The 17,210-nt window shown below is 36.3% G+C and overlaps 1 protein-coding gene across 7 annotated transcripts in view; it reads left to right on the top strand.

Moving 5' to 3' along the window:
• CACNA2D3 (calcium voltage-gated channel auxiliary subunit alpha2delta 3) overlaps nt 1–17,210 on the top strand; it is a 476,807-nt gene that overhangs the window by 192,618 nt on the left and 266,979 nt on the right. For all 7 annotated transcript variants that reach the window (XR_011329699.1, XM_069812301.1, XM_069812302.1 and 4 more), the window contains 3 exons: nt 14,193–14,324; nt 16,357–16,417; nt 16,510–16,660. Coding sequence is in view for 6 of the 7 variants with exons in the window: in XM_069812301.1 (XP_069668402.1) it covers nt 14,193–14,324; nt 16,357–16,417; nt 16,510–16,660 (344 nt within the window). In the remaining variant the exon portion in view is untranslated. The remainder of the gene's footprint in view (nt 1–14,192; nt 14,325–16,356; nt 16,418–16,509; nt 16,661–17,210) is intronic.

Genomic DNA, 17,210 nt, shown 5'->3' with positions numbered 1-17,210 from the left:
ATGAATTACCTACAAAAGAATTGTGAAGTGTCTCAAGGAGCAATTGTATGTGTGATGTCAGCTGCAGGTTATCGGGGTATAAGAAATTACAGCGCTCTACCACTTGTGCTTGCTGGGTATTACTGTCCCATTCAAACCATAAGCTGTTCTGTAAGCTCTTCCTGAAACTGGTTTGCTAAAAGGAATCAGATCAGCATTTTTTCCTAGCAGAGTGTGTGAAAATAGAATAATTTTGACAGAACTAGGGTGGGGGTGACTGTATGTGAATCTATCTACCAGTTCTGGACAGTAGTCTCTGAGAGATGGTGGAGGAGGGAGACATGTGCCAATAGAGGTAGACTGGGGAGAGGGAATAATCTCTTTACTGGGATCAGATCAGATGCAGCTTGAGCAACATGTCTGATTTTGCCTAAAAAAAAAAAAAAAAAAAAAGAGAGGAGAGAAACAATTTCTCTTGGCAAGAGAAAGGAAGTAGGCTTACATAAGTTGATTTAAACTACTGGGAGTTTTTTCCCTTGTTGTCATTTCTAGTTTACTATATATATAATCTTGTTTTACTTTCTGAGTTTTATAATGGAGGAATATTTGCTAGAGGATAAACCTTCATTCTATTAACACAGTTGACAGTGGAATTAAGTGCATTCTACAGCTTTGCAAGACTTAGTTATTCACTGAGTTTTTGTATCTATTAAAAGTCATTGAGCAAAGAGTCCAAACTCTTTATTGTTTACCAGATAAACAATAGATTTTCAATTTATAAATCTCTTAATAATTTTACATGCATTTTTGTTTTCATCACTAGCGAATGTCAGAGGAAAAGACACAGGCATGTATATGCTACATGGTGGAAAGTTGTGCAGTCCATTCTTACCCCAAAGGATGTTGACATGTATGCATGATTCACTGGACTATTGCATGGAAATATGCGTGCAAGATAGTTTTGTGACCATGGTTCCACAACTAAGTTGTCGAGTCCTAGATCAGAAGAATTCTCATATATTAAGGTGCAGCACAAGGTTAATGTCTCTACTTTGCTTTCCATCCAGAGACAGCTAGATTGCAGCTCTGCACTGTCTTCCATTTGTACAGCATATGACATACAGATTTTGAGAGACACGATATTTTTTGTACACCAGTATTTTAGTGCTCACTTGTTTTCCCATAGTTTGTTTCCAGTGAGATTCTATTATATAGCCTGAGGCACAGTTTCTCACTTTAAACTCTGTGTCTATTGAAGAGTTTTAGACCTGGCTCAGCAATCTGGTGCTGCTCTTCAGCACAGCACCAAGTGCATGCCACCTCCCCACAGTTATGTTCCATTGCTTTTCGTGGTCTTAAAATTTAATGCTTGCTGAACTACTGTGCTCTGCGTGGGGAGATTGAAGCCTATGCTTCAAAGTTCTGTGGAACTCACATCTACATCTTTTAGCTTGGGCTTTTTGCACTTTGCTCCTAGTAAAGTCCTGGGGTGAATATTGTATAAATACTTAAATGCCAGTCATTTTAGGTGTGCACAAGCAGAAGCACCATGCTGGTACAAATGAATAGGCTTGCTCTGAACAGACTTAGTTTTGGAAATTTTTCGTCCTAGTTTGATTTACAATGATGTCTGTTCAAATTCGTTTAAACAGGAAATGTCTACTCTTAGCTTGGAAGAATTCTTAGACTCTGTGAAAAGAATTGATTACTGTCTTTGAAGTGCCTAAGGTGAAATGTTGGTTGGTGTGTGGAAAACCAGGATGTAGTGGGTAATGCACAAAAGGAGCATATTAACACGAGTACATACAGTAAAGTCTACAATAATAACTATCGTCCATAAATGGCTTTCTGATTCAGGAAGGCACTTTGAAGCACTTTCCTGCTTTCCTACTTGTTGCTCAAGCTGAATTAAAATACCAGTGTCTGGGCATGTGCAGATAGTTATTCAAATGCATTTTTTTTTTTAAGAAACTTGGTATCAATAACTGCCCCATGTAAAAGGTGATGGACTCTGCTTTAGGGAGGAAGTATGCTCTGTGCAGGGAGAAGAAAATATGTTAGAATCAATTACCGATTCTAATAATGATATGTCAAAATAAAGCATAAAATTTCCTCAGAAGTGTTTTGTCTGGAAAGTTACTCTCTAACTTTCATTTATAATGGAGAATGGGGCCTATACTATTGAATGATGTTTCAACTTTTTCCTTATATAACTACATTTTAAATAAAGGAAGCTACATGAACTTTTAGCACCGTGCTTACACTGATTTCTTTTTAATGTTGACATTATTTACACTGAATACATTTCTCTTAGCATTTTCCTACACCTTTGAGTGTCTACCAGTATAAAAGACCAAATTTTCCCATCCTTTGTTACATCAAGCAAGTTATATTTCATAGTACTGCCACATGATTTGGAAATACAGTTTAGGGTCACAGTCATGTTTTTGTGAATTTTATAACTGACTAATTCTTCATTCCCTACTATAATGTATTTGACAGGGGAGGAGGTGAACAATATGGTTTAAATCAAATATTCATAATTGACTTTTAAAAATCTCACCTTAATAACAGTTCCTTCTTCCCTACTTCTGACATTAGATGGAGATACGTGCATTCTGGTAGTTGCTCTTTTGTCACTAGGAGGGTTTTTTTCTTGTTATCAGAATGTCTGGTCTTTGGCAAATACCTATCAGCAGCCCAGAGACTGGTTAGCTTATAAAATCTCTGCTATCATAAATTGGCAGGTGCCTTAGTAAATGATTTCATTTTTACATCATCAAGCCTGGTTCTCTGTTAAACTACGAAATACAGGTACGTTATGGGGAAGATCTTTTTTAAGGAAGCTGGAGAGTAGTGTGGGCATGGTCAGGTGAAAAATTATTTCTCCAAATCCTTTTTGTTTGAGGTGTTAATAAAAAAAGAGAGAAAGAAAAAGTAAAAGATGACATTGGATTGCAGGTTGTCATGTATCTATCTAGGTATATTTAGATAATGAAGTAGTAGCCTTAGTGCAAGATGTTGCTGTATCTTTACTGACAGAGCAGAAGGACAAAGACAAAAAATAAAATTTGATGGTCAGTGTTATACAGTCCAAGAGTTAATCTGCTGCTTTGAAAAATACAAGCAATAATATAAATTTTAACTTAAAGAAGGTGTCTGACTCTCTTCTGTCTGTTCTTTCCATCCTCATACTGTGGTATAGCTGCCATTCTGGTGTTTTTGAAGTACAGGAAGGGATTTTATCAGTGGTCTCCATAACTGCAGAGTTTTTCTGTGATGGTTGCTGGAGTCCATGAATATTTTCAAGCATTTCTGTCAACAGGAGGATATGGTTTATGTCAATTCAACTAACAAACATAAGGCACACAATATGTCACTGAGAGTCTCAAGCTATGTCACCAGCATTTTTAAAAAATGGTCCATGAATGTAAAATACAATTGAAAGTTCAATAACATGTAAAAAGATAAAGAAGTCTTCATTAATAATAGTCTAAAATCTTTTTTCTTTAAATTAATACAACACCAAGACTAATTCCACACCATTGGATTTGAAATACATTCAAGTATTAGCGACTGTTTTGACTCTGTAACAGTGATCACTTTGAGTAAATATGGATTTATAAAAGTGATTAAAAAATATATTACAAGTCTTGAAGTATATTTGGAGTTCACTCATTTCAGAGACAAGATGACTATAAATATCCTATATTTTCCTATGGATTTCAATTCAATTTTTATTATTGCTCTAATTTATTTTTACAATTCAATTGCTTTCCATGTGGAGAGCCCATATTTAGCATTCTTCTATAACTTAGTATATTTGATTTGGTCTTTTTTTACAGGCTTGTGCTACTCTTCTGCAGAAATAGGCTTTATCTCTTTATCCTATAGCTTTGCTCATTACATGATTATTTGTAGCACGTGTACTGTCTTTTGTGCCTCTTTGTGTCTCTTGTCACCTATCATTTACTGGCTGTTGAAAGTATAGATTTTATCATGTGACTTAAATCTTTGTTTAAAAGCTTTATGTTATGGTTATTATTACTACTATGGAAAATCGGCAATCAATTATTTCTGTACTCTCATATTATTTTCTGGGTTGTATGTCATAGAACCATAGAATAGTTCGGGTTGGAAGGGACCTTTAAGGGTCATCTAGTCCAACTCCCACTACAATGAGCAGGGACATCTTCAACTAGATCAGATTGCTTAGAACCCCATCCAACCTGACCTTGAATGTTTCCAGGGATGGGGCATCTACCCACCTCTCTGGGCAACATGTTCCAGTGTTTCACTATCCTCATCGTAAAAAGTCTTCCTTGTATCTAGTCTGAAACTACCCTCTTTTAGTTTAAAACCATTACCCCTTGTCCTTTCACAAGATGTTTTCTTTCTTTTCTTGCAGTTGTTTTCTTCCTTCCTATACTTCTATCTTCATAATTGCTAACACTTGAAGAAGTTATTTACAAACAGTATGAATGCAATACAGCTTTGAATAATTGTGAACTCAGGTCTAGTCTGTGCTTTTTTGCTTACCGTGTTTACTTCTTGAATGCTGGAAACATTGCAAAAGTAGATCTTAGACTTAGCCTTCACAAATTGTCTTTAAGTTTTGCTTGAACAATTTAGAGACTGGTAAAGAATATCACCTATGTCAAATGGCATTTCCATTGCATGATTTTCACTGCATGTTAAAAAATGAGTTTATGCACTACAAGTCAACAAATACAGACTCCAATCAAAAGTTTTGCTTGCATAGGAAAAAAACTCTGCTGCATGTAATCGAGCCTTCTCTAAAAGATATTGAAACGTGATGAACCACAACCATTTTTTGATTAAGTGAGTTTTTTTCAATTTGGTACTTAAAAAGAGCTATGAATATCGTTCAGTCACACTTTCCTATCAATGCCTTCCAAGTGGCTGTCAAAATCGAGATTACCTATTTTCTAGAATATTAGAACCAAAAAAAAATCATTTCTCAAGGGATGCAGAAAGATTATAATCTGCAGCTGGCAGATATGTAAAACCCTTTTCCTGCAAGGTGTGAAATTAAGAAATAAAATCTTGTCTGTCACTGTCGTATATGATTTTATGGACTATGCTTCTGAAAATTCAACATCCTGGAGTTGTTTTTTAAATAGTCATGGCCACATATTGTCCTGGACCACTATATTTATATTTTGAAATCCTTCCCCTGACTTGTTTGTCTTCATATTTTAAGATCTCTAGGACAGTGTTTGCACTGTCTTCTTAACTTTGGTCATTGTTTAATTTAAAAGGAACGTTCAGTCTAACTGATTTAGTCAAGGTTGCAGAGAATTTCCTATCTTCCCATATTCCTTTATTTTAACTCTTACTGGCTATTGGACAAAGATGCACAGACTTCTCCACTTGTTCCATCTGGTTTTGCTCAAATTCTGCCTCAAATCCAATTCCCAGAGTCTACTCAGGCTGCTGCTTTGTTCTTGCAAAGGGCTTTAGCTTCACAGATTTTTTTTTTTTTTTTTTCTTTTTTTTTCAAGTCACTGTCTTTAACAGCAAGCCTTTTGGAAATGTTGGCATCACCATGCAAGATGTATACTGTGCTTTATCTTCCTTGTATTCTAGTCCGTCTGTCTCTGGCTGTGGATCTAATCTGTATGTTTCTAATACATCCAAATCACCATGGCAACTAGATGTCAGATACAGGCTACATGATAACATTAGGTTTTTCCTCTAAAAAGCGCTACTCTCTACCACTCCTTATTCAGGAGCTGTTGCTTAGTTACTTGGGGTTGGGCTTTGCCTTTTGACAAATGTGAGCCAGTGAAGGTTTGTTAATGCACACTATCTCAGGTATGAAATTAAGAGGCTTTTTGACCTGAGACACCTCTGTTAATCATGATGCCTCCCCTACTTCATTGTTGCTTCCAGGGGCAAGAAAATGAAAATAATTTAACATTGGCCTATAATGGTAGAAAATTACTTTGTCTCCTCTTTTATCTTGCCTTTTTCTATATTATTGTCTCTGATGAGTATTAACTTCTCTGATGACTGATTAGAAGCTGTGGAGCCACCATTTTAGCTCCCATTGTGAACGGTTGGAAGCAGCAGCTACTAAATGCTGTTATTCCTGTCCACTTGGGCCTGGGTACTAGGTAACCCATATGTGAATGTATAAAGGCATATCCATAGTACACATTGGAGCTCAACTGAGAGCATTAAAATGCAGCAGAGTGTGGAGTTGCAGATAATGAATCCTGCTATAAGGCTCCTCATTAGCTCACGCTTGCCGCCATGCTAGTTCAGCTCTGTGACTTCCAGCACTGGAATCGGTAGCTCAGTATGGTCCTGCCCTGCATTTACCTGCGTATATGTGTAAGTGGGCTCAGTGTGAATGCAGGGAGGTCTGTTGCCTCCAGTTTCATAAGCATTAAGTTCACATTGGGTCCCGCTGACTACCTCTAGAAAATGTCTCAGGTTTGTATGTTCAAACCGAATTGTGTCCTCACTTGCTGCAACTCACCTGTTTTACTTTGAGGGATGTTATGTTGGAATGGCAAATAAGAGAAATTGCCTGTGTGAACCCTTTGAACTGTAGGGGAAGAGTGTGGACTACAAAGAAAAAATTTTCAAGAATAAAGTAAACGAAGCACAAAAGCAAAAGTATCACTAGACTTGAGAATACAAATAAGAAGCAAGGCAATGGCAACCTCTCTTTGAATCGGAGTGAAGTTACTGAACTTGAAGAGAGTACATTTTAATCTACAGTTAACTGCGACTTTTTAAACTAGTTTTAACCCAAGCACTACTACTGCCTATACTCTCACCATCTCTGATTTGGAGTCATGTTGTGTTTGGAGTGCTTACCTGAATAGAAGTCCGATAAGTTATTTCAGCTTCATTTTTGATTATCCTGGGGATTACCTACTTTACGCAAGCATCCCTTAAGTGAAGCAAGTTGTCTTCTCGCTTGTTTACAATTAGCATCACTGAATTAAAAAGAAACTTTAAGCATGTCAGCACTGAAATTATGGGGTCTGTCCTCAGGCAGTCACAACTGCAGAACCAATAAGGAGACAGTTAAACATGTTGGACTAGCTTAATTAATGTTGCTTCATTCAGCTGCATTTGGCTTTTAAAGATACATGTTACTTGCTTGAAAGGTCAGTCTGGAATGCAATGGTGAAAAGTTCTTACAAGAACTATACCTTATATTGCAGGATAAAAAGGGAATGGTATGAATTATCATTTAGACATATATTTTTTAAATTTAAGAAAAGTTTGAAACTCACTTTCTTAAAAAATAATTTATAAACATAATTCCTCCTCTTTGTGAGACTGAAGTGGTTTTTTGTTGCCTTGTGGATCAGTTTCCTACCTGGAGCAGGAGTTAGTGCCCAAAGCCAGGCATTATTTATTTAATGTGTGTGTCTGCAAAAAGATTCATTCTTTTTCTTTCAGCAGCAATAGGAACAAATTCCACCCAAGCAGGTTTAAGAAATATCAGTTAGGTCATCATTGTCCTGTCCCAAAAGCAGTTGCCTTTGTCTTGCATCAAATGCAAAGAAATTTAGTTGCTTTCAACATACAAGGTGTCCTCCTCCTTACCTTTATTGTCTGGATTTTGAGTCTGGAAAAACATTGGTTTTGAGGTTTTCTTGATGCTCTCTTCCGTTTTTGTGTAATCGATATGTAACCTGAAGAAAGGTTTGAGCCTATCAAAAAACCCCAAACCAACGACAAACAAAAACCCCACTGTACATCTATTGTCTACAGCTATATATAGGGGTGTGTGTAAATATATATATATATATAAAAAATACACTAAACATGCTATTGGTATTATATGCCTAATTATTCTCTGAGAGCAGTTATTTCCACTTTCTATCTGTGTCTGTGGAGTATTTCTGCTAGGCTTTCGCTCATCATTAGCCTCTAGTGTGCAAACTGTTTCCCTCTTTTCCCATAGTAATATATCTTTAAAAAACCAGTGAAAATGAATCATAATTGGATTGTTCTCTTTTTAAAGTGCTAACTTTCCTTACCTGTGTCTATTTCCTTATTTTAATAGGGAATCAGGGTATGTTCTGTTATTGGCTTAAGATAACAAACAGGGAGAAGTACCCAGGGTATATTTTAGTGTGGAACATTAATGAAAATAATCTCATGATTTGATACAAGATTATTTTTAATGGACTGACTTTATATGCTAGGAATGTGTTGGGGAGCTTTATTTGTTTTTCAGTTTATTTTGCTTTATTTAAAGATTTTTCAAGACTTTTTCTCCATGAACTATGTTAGAAAAGCATTCTTGATCTGTAAACTTAGTGGTAATTGACGTAATAGTTCTGAGTTTCTGAAAGCCTTTGGGATTGAATGTGCAAAAACATTTGATTAAATGGTTGTATGGCAAATGTAAAAAATGTAGCTTTTGTTTAGTATGGAATGGAGAAGATTGACACTTGACAGAGTCATAGAAGTTTATCTAAAGATACCTTTTAGTCATTTTGTCTACTATTTTAGAATACAGTAATAATTTGTCTCTCCATCCTGCTACATAACACAGACTCTTCTTTGATTTTCCTTGGATCTGTGTTTTGTGAAGAGGACAAAAGAAGGCTTGCTCTTCTGGTTAAGTATTAGTATACTTGGCTAGAATATAAGCTGTTTCAAAATATTGTTTGGTTAAAAACTTACAAAGACATTTTTACACGGTACTTTGTTTATCTAGGTGTCTTTCTTGCAGCTTTTATTTGGCAGATTCCTGAAGGAGCAAATAGTGTTTAAGAATCCATAAGTGATTTTATAATGTGTTCATCCCAAGATGCATTTGTGCATCTCCTCAGCTTTTTCAGTATGTTTTTAATACTAGCTTCAGAGGTTTTGAACCAGCTGAACATTTTCATATCTGTGAGGCTATTTCCAACTATTTTTTGTTTGAGTAAAACTTCCATTCTACTCAAATTGTGCAAATGGTCTTTTGTGCAAGGAAGAAGTGCTACACAAGGATTACAAAGCACTAAAGCAGTAAGGGACCATTGATTCAAGAGGATGAGAGATGATGACTTGTCATGCTAATATACAAGTGTGCTGTCATATCTGATACTCCCACATTCATACTATGTTGATACTCCCAAGAATGTAGCAGTAGAGGCTTAGTTTATTATAGCTCAGTATGACTTTAATGCATTTTTCATGCTAAAGCATTTCTCTCTGAAGGTTCTCATGCCACCATTTGTTGTATGCAAGAGGCAAGTTGTGTTGATAAAACTAGGAGGTCTTTAACATCTCCTGTTCAAAGCATTATTTGTTGGTCCTTACTGCACTGTGTTTTGTAACTGAGTTGGCCTGTTTCTATAATTCAGTGTCTCTCTCTGAGTATCCGAGCAGTAGGAATTAGACATTTATCGTGAAATATTAGTTTACAGGTTTGCATGGTCTTGTGTTTTAAACGGCTTTTGTAAAGATTTGTGAACAGGTCTATTCTTGAAAAATTTCCATAAGGGTGACTTTTATTTCCAAGTCTGTGCCTTGCCTTTGTCATATATCACTTTGACAACAGCTCTGCTAAAATTGTCCTTTTCGGTATGTTGTGCGTTAAATATTTTACAGCACAGTTGGCTTCATTTAGCAGCAGTCATGTTTGCTTTCTTTTCCTCTAATTTGCAGTGTGTTCCACTGGCTTCCTGTATTGTTTGCCAGGACACTTTTTCCTGCCCTGCCACTTGCAGAAGTTTAGATTTCCTGGTTGCTGATAGTCACTGTTCCATTAGCCCCTGCAGAAATTTCTTCTTGCCATGTGTCAGAACTGGCTCTATTTTTTCAGTACTCAAGAATAGTTTTGCTTCTGTGATGAAATTGCAGTGCATATAAGGTCTCTAATCAATTTGGTTAATTCCTATGTTCTGAGCATTTGTTTTCTCTTTTCTACTTGGAAAACTGTTTCCAGCAGTGTTGTTTTCATGTTGTTCACCCTGTCTCTCAGTCATACCCTGGCATCCTAGAGTTCTGTGGTGTGGTATTTTTTTACTGATCTTTCAGGTTTCATAGTCTTCAATTCGTATCCTGCAAAAATGTGGAAATGAGTATGTTTTTCTGAAAATACAGAAATACCCTGGTATCTGTGGTTACATTAATTTATGGAGTGATCATCTGTCAGGGTTACTGGGTTTTGACTTCAGTTCTCCTCAGCTAAAGGCCTCTTAGCAATTGCTGGGTAGGCAAATCCTATTTTGTTAGACTGTGTTAGTGATACGTGTAACTGCCCCACGTGCCTGGCTCCTATGACAACAGCTCTATTAAAGCAGCATCTTTATAGTTCTTCCTGGGATGGACAGTAAGTGAAGCCTTTGACTTGTGCTCCATGTTCCTCCTTTAATTTTAAAAAAAGGTAATGTTCTGTGTTCATAGACCCTGCTTATATGCTGTTTCCAGAGCTTTGCTCTAACCGATTCACAGATCAACCCACTTACTGGTTGCTTTTAGCTGTTACATTTGATAATTTAAGCAGGGTACAACCAGGTCAGTAGCCGCATGGGTGACCTCAAAGGTACACCGATTTGCTGCAGGACATTTTCTACAATTCATTAAGTGGCAAGCTCTTAGCAGAGTCAGAATTGAATCTCTATCCCAGAATGGTGTTAGTGAGGAGTTTGCAGCTGTAATTCTGGCTCTCAAATGAACTAAAGTTGAATCTCAGACCACCTTGTTCACAAAAGAAAATAAAACAAACAAAAAACCCCCAACCCCAAACCCACTCATGAAACTCAGCATAAAAATAAACACATCTGGCCATACTCCAGTTCTTCTGCTGCCACTTCAAAGGAAAAAGGGAATGTTATTAGGGCAATGTTGGAAGCTGAAACAACTAAATGCCTACTACTATGCCTTTATACAGTCACGCACTTGAAGTCTTTACCATGCCATATGCTTATGAGGAGGAATGTGATTTCTAACATTGGTAAATTGTCGGCACATGAAGCAAAATGGACAAACACCTTCTTTTGTGTCTACAAGTGGCCAGATGCTTTGATCTGTGAGCTGATGCATCCACATTACCCAGTGGAAGCCGAGGGAGGGGAAGAGAGAGAAAAAAGCAAAGGCAGTTGCCAAAATTGGCATCCAGCCCCAGCTCTTGAATATGTTGGACCACCCTGAAAAGCATTCATATTAGTGTGGAGTAGTGTAATTATTAGATTGTTGGTGTATGTCCCAGCAAAGTATGTGATTTTGTTATTCTTTAAAATATGACCAGACTAAATATGTTGTCAGTGTCATCAAAACTAAGCTATATTGTTGCTATCTGAGCCAAAAGGGTGCTGGATTTTGCATTCTTTTTCCAGTGCTGTAGGCTGTGCTTGTGTTGCTTTATTGTATGACAGTACTGCTCTGCAGTGTTAGGGGCTGCCCTTGAGGTCATCAGATACTACAAGAAGGAACACCATTTTGGATGCCAGCATCTTTGACAGCTTTCCAGGAGAAATTAATGATTATATTACAAAGGTAATAAAAGAAGGGAAAAGACTAAGGATCATTAGTAACATTTTTTTCTTGGTAATAAAGCAGAGTATGGCAAGAAAGAGAAGTATTCCGCATTTTCTTCATAGTCACTGAATTCCTCACTGGCCTCTGTTATTTTCTATAAAGCTTGCTGGAATAATTAGAAAGCAAAATGCGTCATGTATGTATTAGTTTCGTTCCATAGACTTATTCTGCTTTAGATATTTTTATGGGTTCTGTGAATTAAAATACATTTCATTATAGTGCTAACCTTTGGCATGCTGTTCCACATCTTTCAGTCTGCAGTTCCTTGGGTGCTTTTGTTGAGACTTCAGACCTATTTCTTCCAGTCAGCAGTATCTATGACAGCAACTTAATTGCTACATGCGTTTGTACTGTTCTTTGGCAATTTTGTTTCAGATTCGCTTTAGTGTACCTATTTGCCTGGGGGTTGGTTTTATATTAAATATCAGTAAAAAAACAGGTAACATCTATACAAACAGCAGTGGAGCAAAATCCCATATAATTGCAAGCCAGCCCATCTAAAAGGCGAGGGAAAGGGAATATTTTAATTATATTTTAGCTGTTACTGCCAGGAAGCAAAAGCAGAAATTAAGTTTCAAGAATTGTGGCAGAAGCTATTTACATTTATTGTCTTTGAGCCCCATAACATCACGTTAATGATTTTGCATTTATATTAAGCTTTATCTTTTATTCTTTTTCTCCCTCCCCAAATTTCTGAATATTCACAAGCATTAATTTACCACTATTGACATATAACTATTTTGTGGATGCAGATAACATTCACCAGTAATATAAAACCCCCAAGAATACTGTTTCTAAATGAACCTCTGAGGGCAATTTGAGCAATTTAGTGTACTTACTAAAATTGGAAATTGCCCAGAACTACAAGCTTAACATACAGATTATTAGAAGATGAGACTGTAAAATTTTAATGAAGATACATGGTCAGGAACTCAGTTGTATTTAGGATGGTGCATGTGGACAGAGATGCATCCACATAACAGTCATTAAATTTAGAACAAGGAGCTTGGGTTTGAAATCCTTCTGCCTGAAGATACAGTAGCCAGCAAAGACATGCAATTTCCATGTGAGGTCTGTAGGCCTGCAGTTTTGTACAGCGGATGTAATGTCTAAATGCTGAACAATGGATCAATATTTTAGGGTGCTGAAATAGGAGCATATTTTTACAAACTGATGATAGATCCCAGGATAGGTAGTCTTGACAGTTAATTTATGATGTCCTAATTACAACTTGCTATTGGAGTAACTGCAGACTTGGAAACAACTGGACAATGGATTTTGCTAGCTAGGCAAAACTGAAGCAGTACCATTGGACTAGTGACATTGGTTCGTTTGATACGTGTCTGCTTGGACAGATTTTAAATGCATATTTCATCCTCTAGAGAAACAAGTAACTATACAAGACATGTTTTAAAGACAACATCTGTTTTGTTGACCTTGCTTTTTCAGCAGCCCATCTATGAAAACCTAAATATTTAGATGAAAGCAACATTCAAAGTTTTGTAGCTAATACATTTCCCTTTTTCTGCTGTTTTTCTTGATGAATGTAAGGAAAGATAACAATTCACCTTTTTTCCACTCCATTAAAACCACATTCTAAGCAGTATTCTGAAATCAGTACAGCAACAATATTTTGCAAGCTAATGGAAGCATTATTTCAAATGCTTGAGCAAATGTTACTGTGTATTCATGTATGCACGCTTTTACAAATGAAATAATACGTCTGTGATTTTAGTTCCATTTTTTCCTTTTTGTTCTGCTGACTTCACATACAGATTGAATTGGGAATGTAGTATATCTTAATTGCTTCTCATCTTTCAAAATTCACAGTTTGAAATTGAGTAACTTTTTAAGATGTGTTCATTTATTTCTGATTTCTCACTATTGAACAAAATCTGCAGCTTAAAAACATACTTGGGCAGTCTAGGTTTTTAGGAATTGATAGATGGGGAAGTTTTAAACAGAAATAGTTTATTTTCAACATCAAGGATTTGCTTTGTATTTCTCTTTCTGTGGGAATAAAAAATAATGAGGTAATTGTTGTGAAATCTGGGTCCAGTGTTTTCCAAATAACAGTGTTGTTTGTCATGGGATTTTCTGTTTGTATGTGTATCATAATAACATGATATAAAATAAAAGGTATTTCACTTTCTGTTCCCACACATAAACTTTCAGATATAGTGAGAATGGTCTTACCAAGTTGAAGATTAAAAAAAAAAAAAAAAGCTATGCAGTGTTGCCATGAGACATTCCATGCATTTAGGAAAAGTAAATTGAGTAAAAAATCTATTATTAGATTAACTCATTTATGTTGACCAGAACAAGTGATACAGTACTTCCAGATAGATGGTCTAATGACCAATTTTAATTATCTAAAAAATTTACCTGGTGTCTGTTCTGTATTTTAACCATACTTTCATTATTTAAGTGTATCATTTATTTTGAATCATTTAATTGACAAAGGAAACTAAAAGATGTTCTGCAATAGTTTGCAGTCACTAGATTTTTGGGTACTGAATAAGCTGAAGATCACAGAGTTCAAGGGATTCTGTTTAGGTAAAATCACTTTTCTCTGCTGTTGTGGTTTTTTTTTTGTTTTGTTTTTTGGGTTTTTTTTTTTGTTTTGTTTTGTTTTTGGTTTGTTTTTTGTTGTTGTTGTTTGTTTGGTTTTTTTCCCCCCACAGATCCAGCCATTGTAAATGGAGTTTATTGGTCAGAATCTTTAAATAAGGTGTTTGTTGATAATTTTGATCGTGACCCTTCTCTCATCTGGCAGTACTTTGGAAGTGCAAAAGGATTTTTCAGACAATATCCAGGTAAGAAAAATACAAGTTCTTACTTAAAATACAATAAAGAATGCTATGGCTGCAAATTTCCACTGACTACTGTCACAAATCATGACTTTCACAGATACTTGCAGGTTTGATTTTACTTTATCAAGTTTTCAGAGAGAGATATTGCTAATCAGTGTTTTCAAAGTTCTGAGTTTTTTTCTACAAATTTTCATTTGGAGGTGAAGCCCCCAAGGTAACTTATGTATTCATAAATATGCCTATTCATATATACATATAAACACATATGAAAAGTAACTTCTAAATAGACTGTGGAGAAGGAGGACAAAAGGATTAGACCTTTCATACAGTACCGAGCTTAGATAATGTGCTCTATTGATGCATAGAGTAAGACTTAATTGTAATTTATTGTTCAGTTTTCAGTCTTCCACTTAACCTGACATCTATACATTTAAAGATTTCAAAAACTTGTTTTAAAGTTTACTTTCACACCAGTCGTAATTAAATGCAGTTAGATCACTTGTATTATTTCTATAGAAATAGGTTAAAGTATATATTGTTACCTATTAAGTTGTGTGTTTAATCATGTACCAAATTTACTACGTAATAAATAAACTAAAAAGTTAAATAAACCGATCCTCAGCTTCTGTAACTTTGGATCTGGTCCATAGTGGGAACTGTTCCTTTAGCTGATATGGTTTAGTAACCCATGTGTTTTTAAGTCTGATGTCTTGAGTTTATTGTGAGCAAGTTTACTATAAGCCTGTGTATCTGAAAGCAACTGAAAGTAATGGCTACAACGTCTGTGTTAGGTTTGGATTATAGTTCACTTCTCAAGCTCCATGATATTTCAAGGCTAGAAGAACTGTTAGTCCTTATTTTAAAGGCTGTTTCTCATTTTGTGCTAGCAAATGAGTGTAAAAAGCAGGAAGGATTGCCCTGTCAATTTTTTTTTTTGGTTGGCGACGTTTTTATCATGTTTCTTTTGACACACAACTGGTAGATATTAGCTCTTCATAGTGATGTGAGCAAAACATCAGGTGTATGACCTGTGAGTGAAGCAGTTAGTAGAACAGGACCCGTTGAGATCAGCCATGGGTAGTAAGTGCTCAAGGTTTGAAAGGGAATTGGCAAGCATGTGATAAAGCTTGCCAGCACCAATGACAAAGTATGACAACACTTTAGTGATGGTGCTATGATGAATATAGTAAGCTTGAAGAGGTTTCTACCTCACAGTAGGCTAAAAAGGAGTGGAAAAAAAAATTGTTTCTGGTGGTCTGTCCTGGTTTTAGCTGGGCTAGAGTTAATTGTCTTCCTAGTAGCTGATACAGTGCTATGTTATCGAGTTAGGTATGAGAAGAATGCTGATAACACTGATGTTTTGAGTTGTTGCTAAATCATGTTTAGTCTAAAGTCAAGGATTTTTCAGCTTCTCATGCCCAGCCAGCAAGAAGGCTGGAGGGGCACAAGAAGTTGGGAGGGGACACAGCCAGGACAGCTGACCCAAAGTGGCCAACGGGGTATTCCATACCGTGTGACATCACGTCTTCTATAGAAACTGGGGGGGAGTGGGGGTGGGGAGATCCCCACTCGGGGGCTAACTGGACATTGATTGACAGGTGGTGAGCAATTGTGTGAGCAAAAGTGCATCATTCGTACATTCCAATCCTTTTATTATTACTATTGTCATTTTATTAGTGTTATCATTATCATTATTAGTTTCTTCTTTTCTGTTCTATTAAACCGTTCTTATCTCAACTCACAAGTTTTACTACTTTTTCCCGATTTTGTCCCCCATTCCACTGGGTGTGTGGGGGGAAGTAAGTGAGTGGCTGCGTAGTGCTTAGTTGCTGGCTGGGGTTAAACCATGACATGGTCCTATTTTATTAAATTATTTTTTCCAGTATCTCCTATATAATACCATTGTCTGTTAGATTAAAGTATGAAACTCCATTAAGTGCTACTTAGCCCCAATACCACAGACACATTTTGAACAGGGACTGTGAAAATGTAATTTAATCTTTTTATCTCTTTTTTTTTTTTTTTTTTTTAACAGGAATTAAATGGGAACCTGATGAGAATGGAGTCATTGCATTTGACTGCAGAAATAGAAAATGGTAGGCAATAGATGACTACCAGTGTTTAAGAAATTTGAAAGGAAGAGAAGTCCAGTATTTAAAAGAACAAGTTGTTTTGTGTTTTGTCTTAGGTACATCCAGGCAGCAACTTCTCCAAAAGATGTGGTAATTTTAGTAGATGTCAGTGGCAGTATGAAAGGGCTTCGCTTGACTATTGCAAAACAGACAGTTTCATCTATTTTGGATACCCTTGGAGATGATGACTTCTTCAATATAATTGCTGTGAGTGTCTCAGGATTTTTCTCCCTTTTTTTTCTTCCATCATTTGTTGCTATCTGTCAAGTTTTATGTCACACAATACACTTGAAAAATGTTGCAGGCAGGTGATGGATATAAGATGACATCTGAACCAATGGGACAGACACTGTGGTTTTCCAATGCAAGCTTCTTCAGGTGACAGTGTTTTCAAACTGGTTTTCTATGACTTGCAATCTGAAACCCCTTAAACAAGTTGTCTTGATTTTGGGAGTTGCAAAGAATAGTAATCTATTTTGTAGTTTGTCTGAAGTTTCTACATTACCTTAATTTTTGAGTTGTGTCCCTGTACACCACCCCTCTCCTTGCCCCCTCTTCCCCCCCGCCTTTTTTCCCCCTCCAACACCTTCTGCAATACAGTGTAAACTGCAAAATGGTCAATACGTAAGAATTAATAGAATCAGCTCTTAGCTTGTGCTGAAACTTGTAAGGCATGATAAAATGCCAGCATAGCTCCTCATTGTTCATGCTTTCCTCAGTGTGAACCTGAAAGGTATGTATGTGTAAGTTGTGCAGA

Source organism: Haliaeetus albicilla, chromosome 24, assembly GCF_947461875.1.
Source record: "Haliaeetus albicilla chromosome 24, bHalAlb1.1, whole genome shotgun sequence".
NCBI classification, from domain to species: domain Eukaryota; kingdom Metazoa; phylum Chordata; class Aves; order Accipitriformes; family Accipitridae; genus Haliaeetus; species Haliaeetus albicilla.
This window is presented reverse-complemented; position numbering and strand designations above follow the sequence as displayed.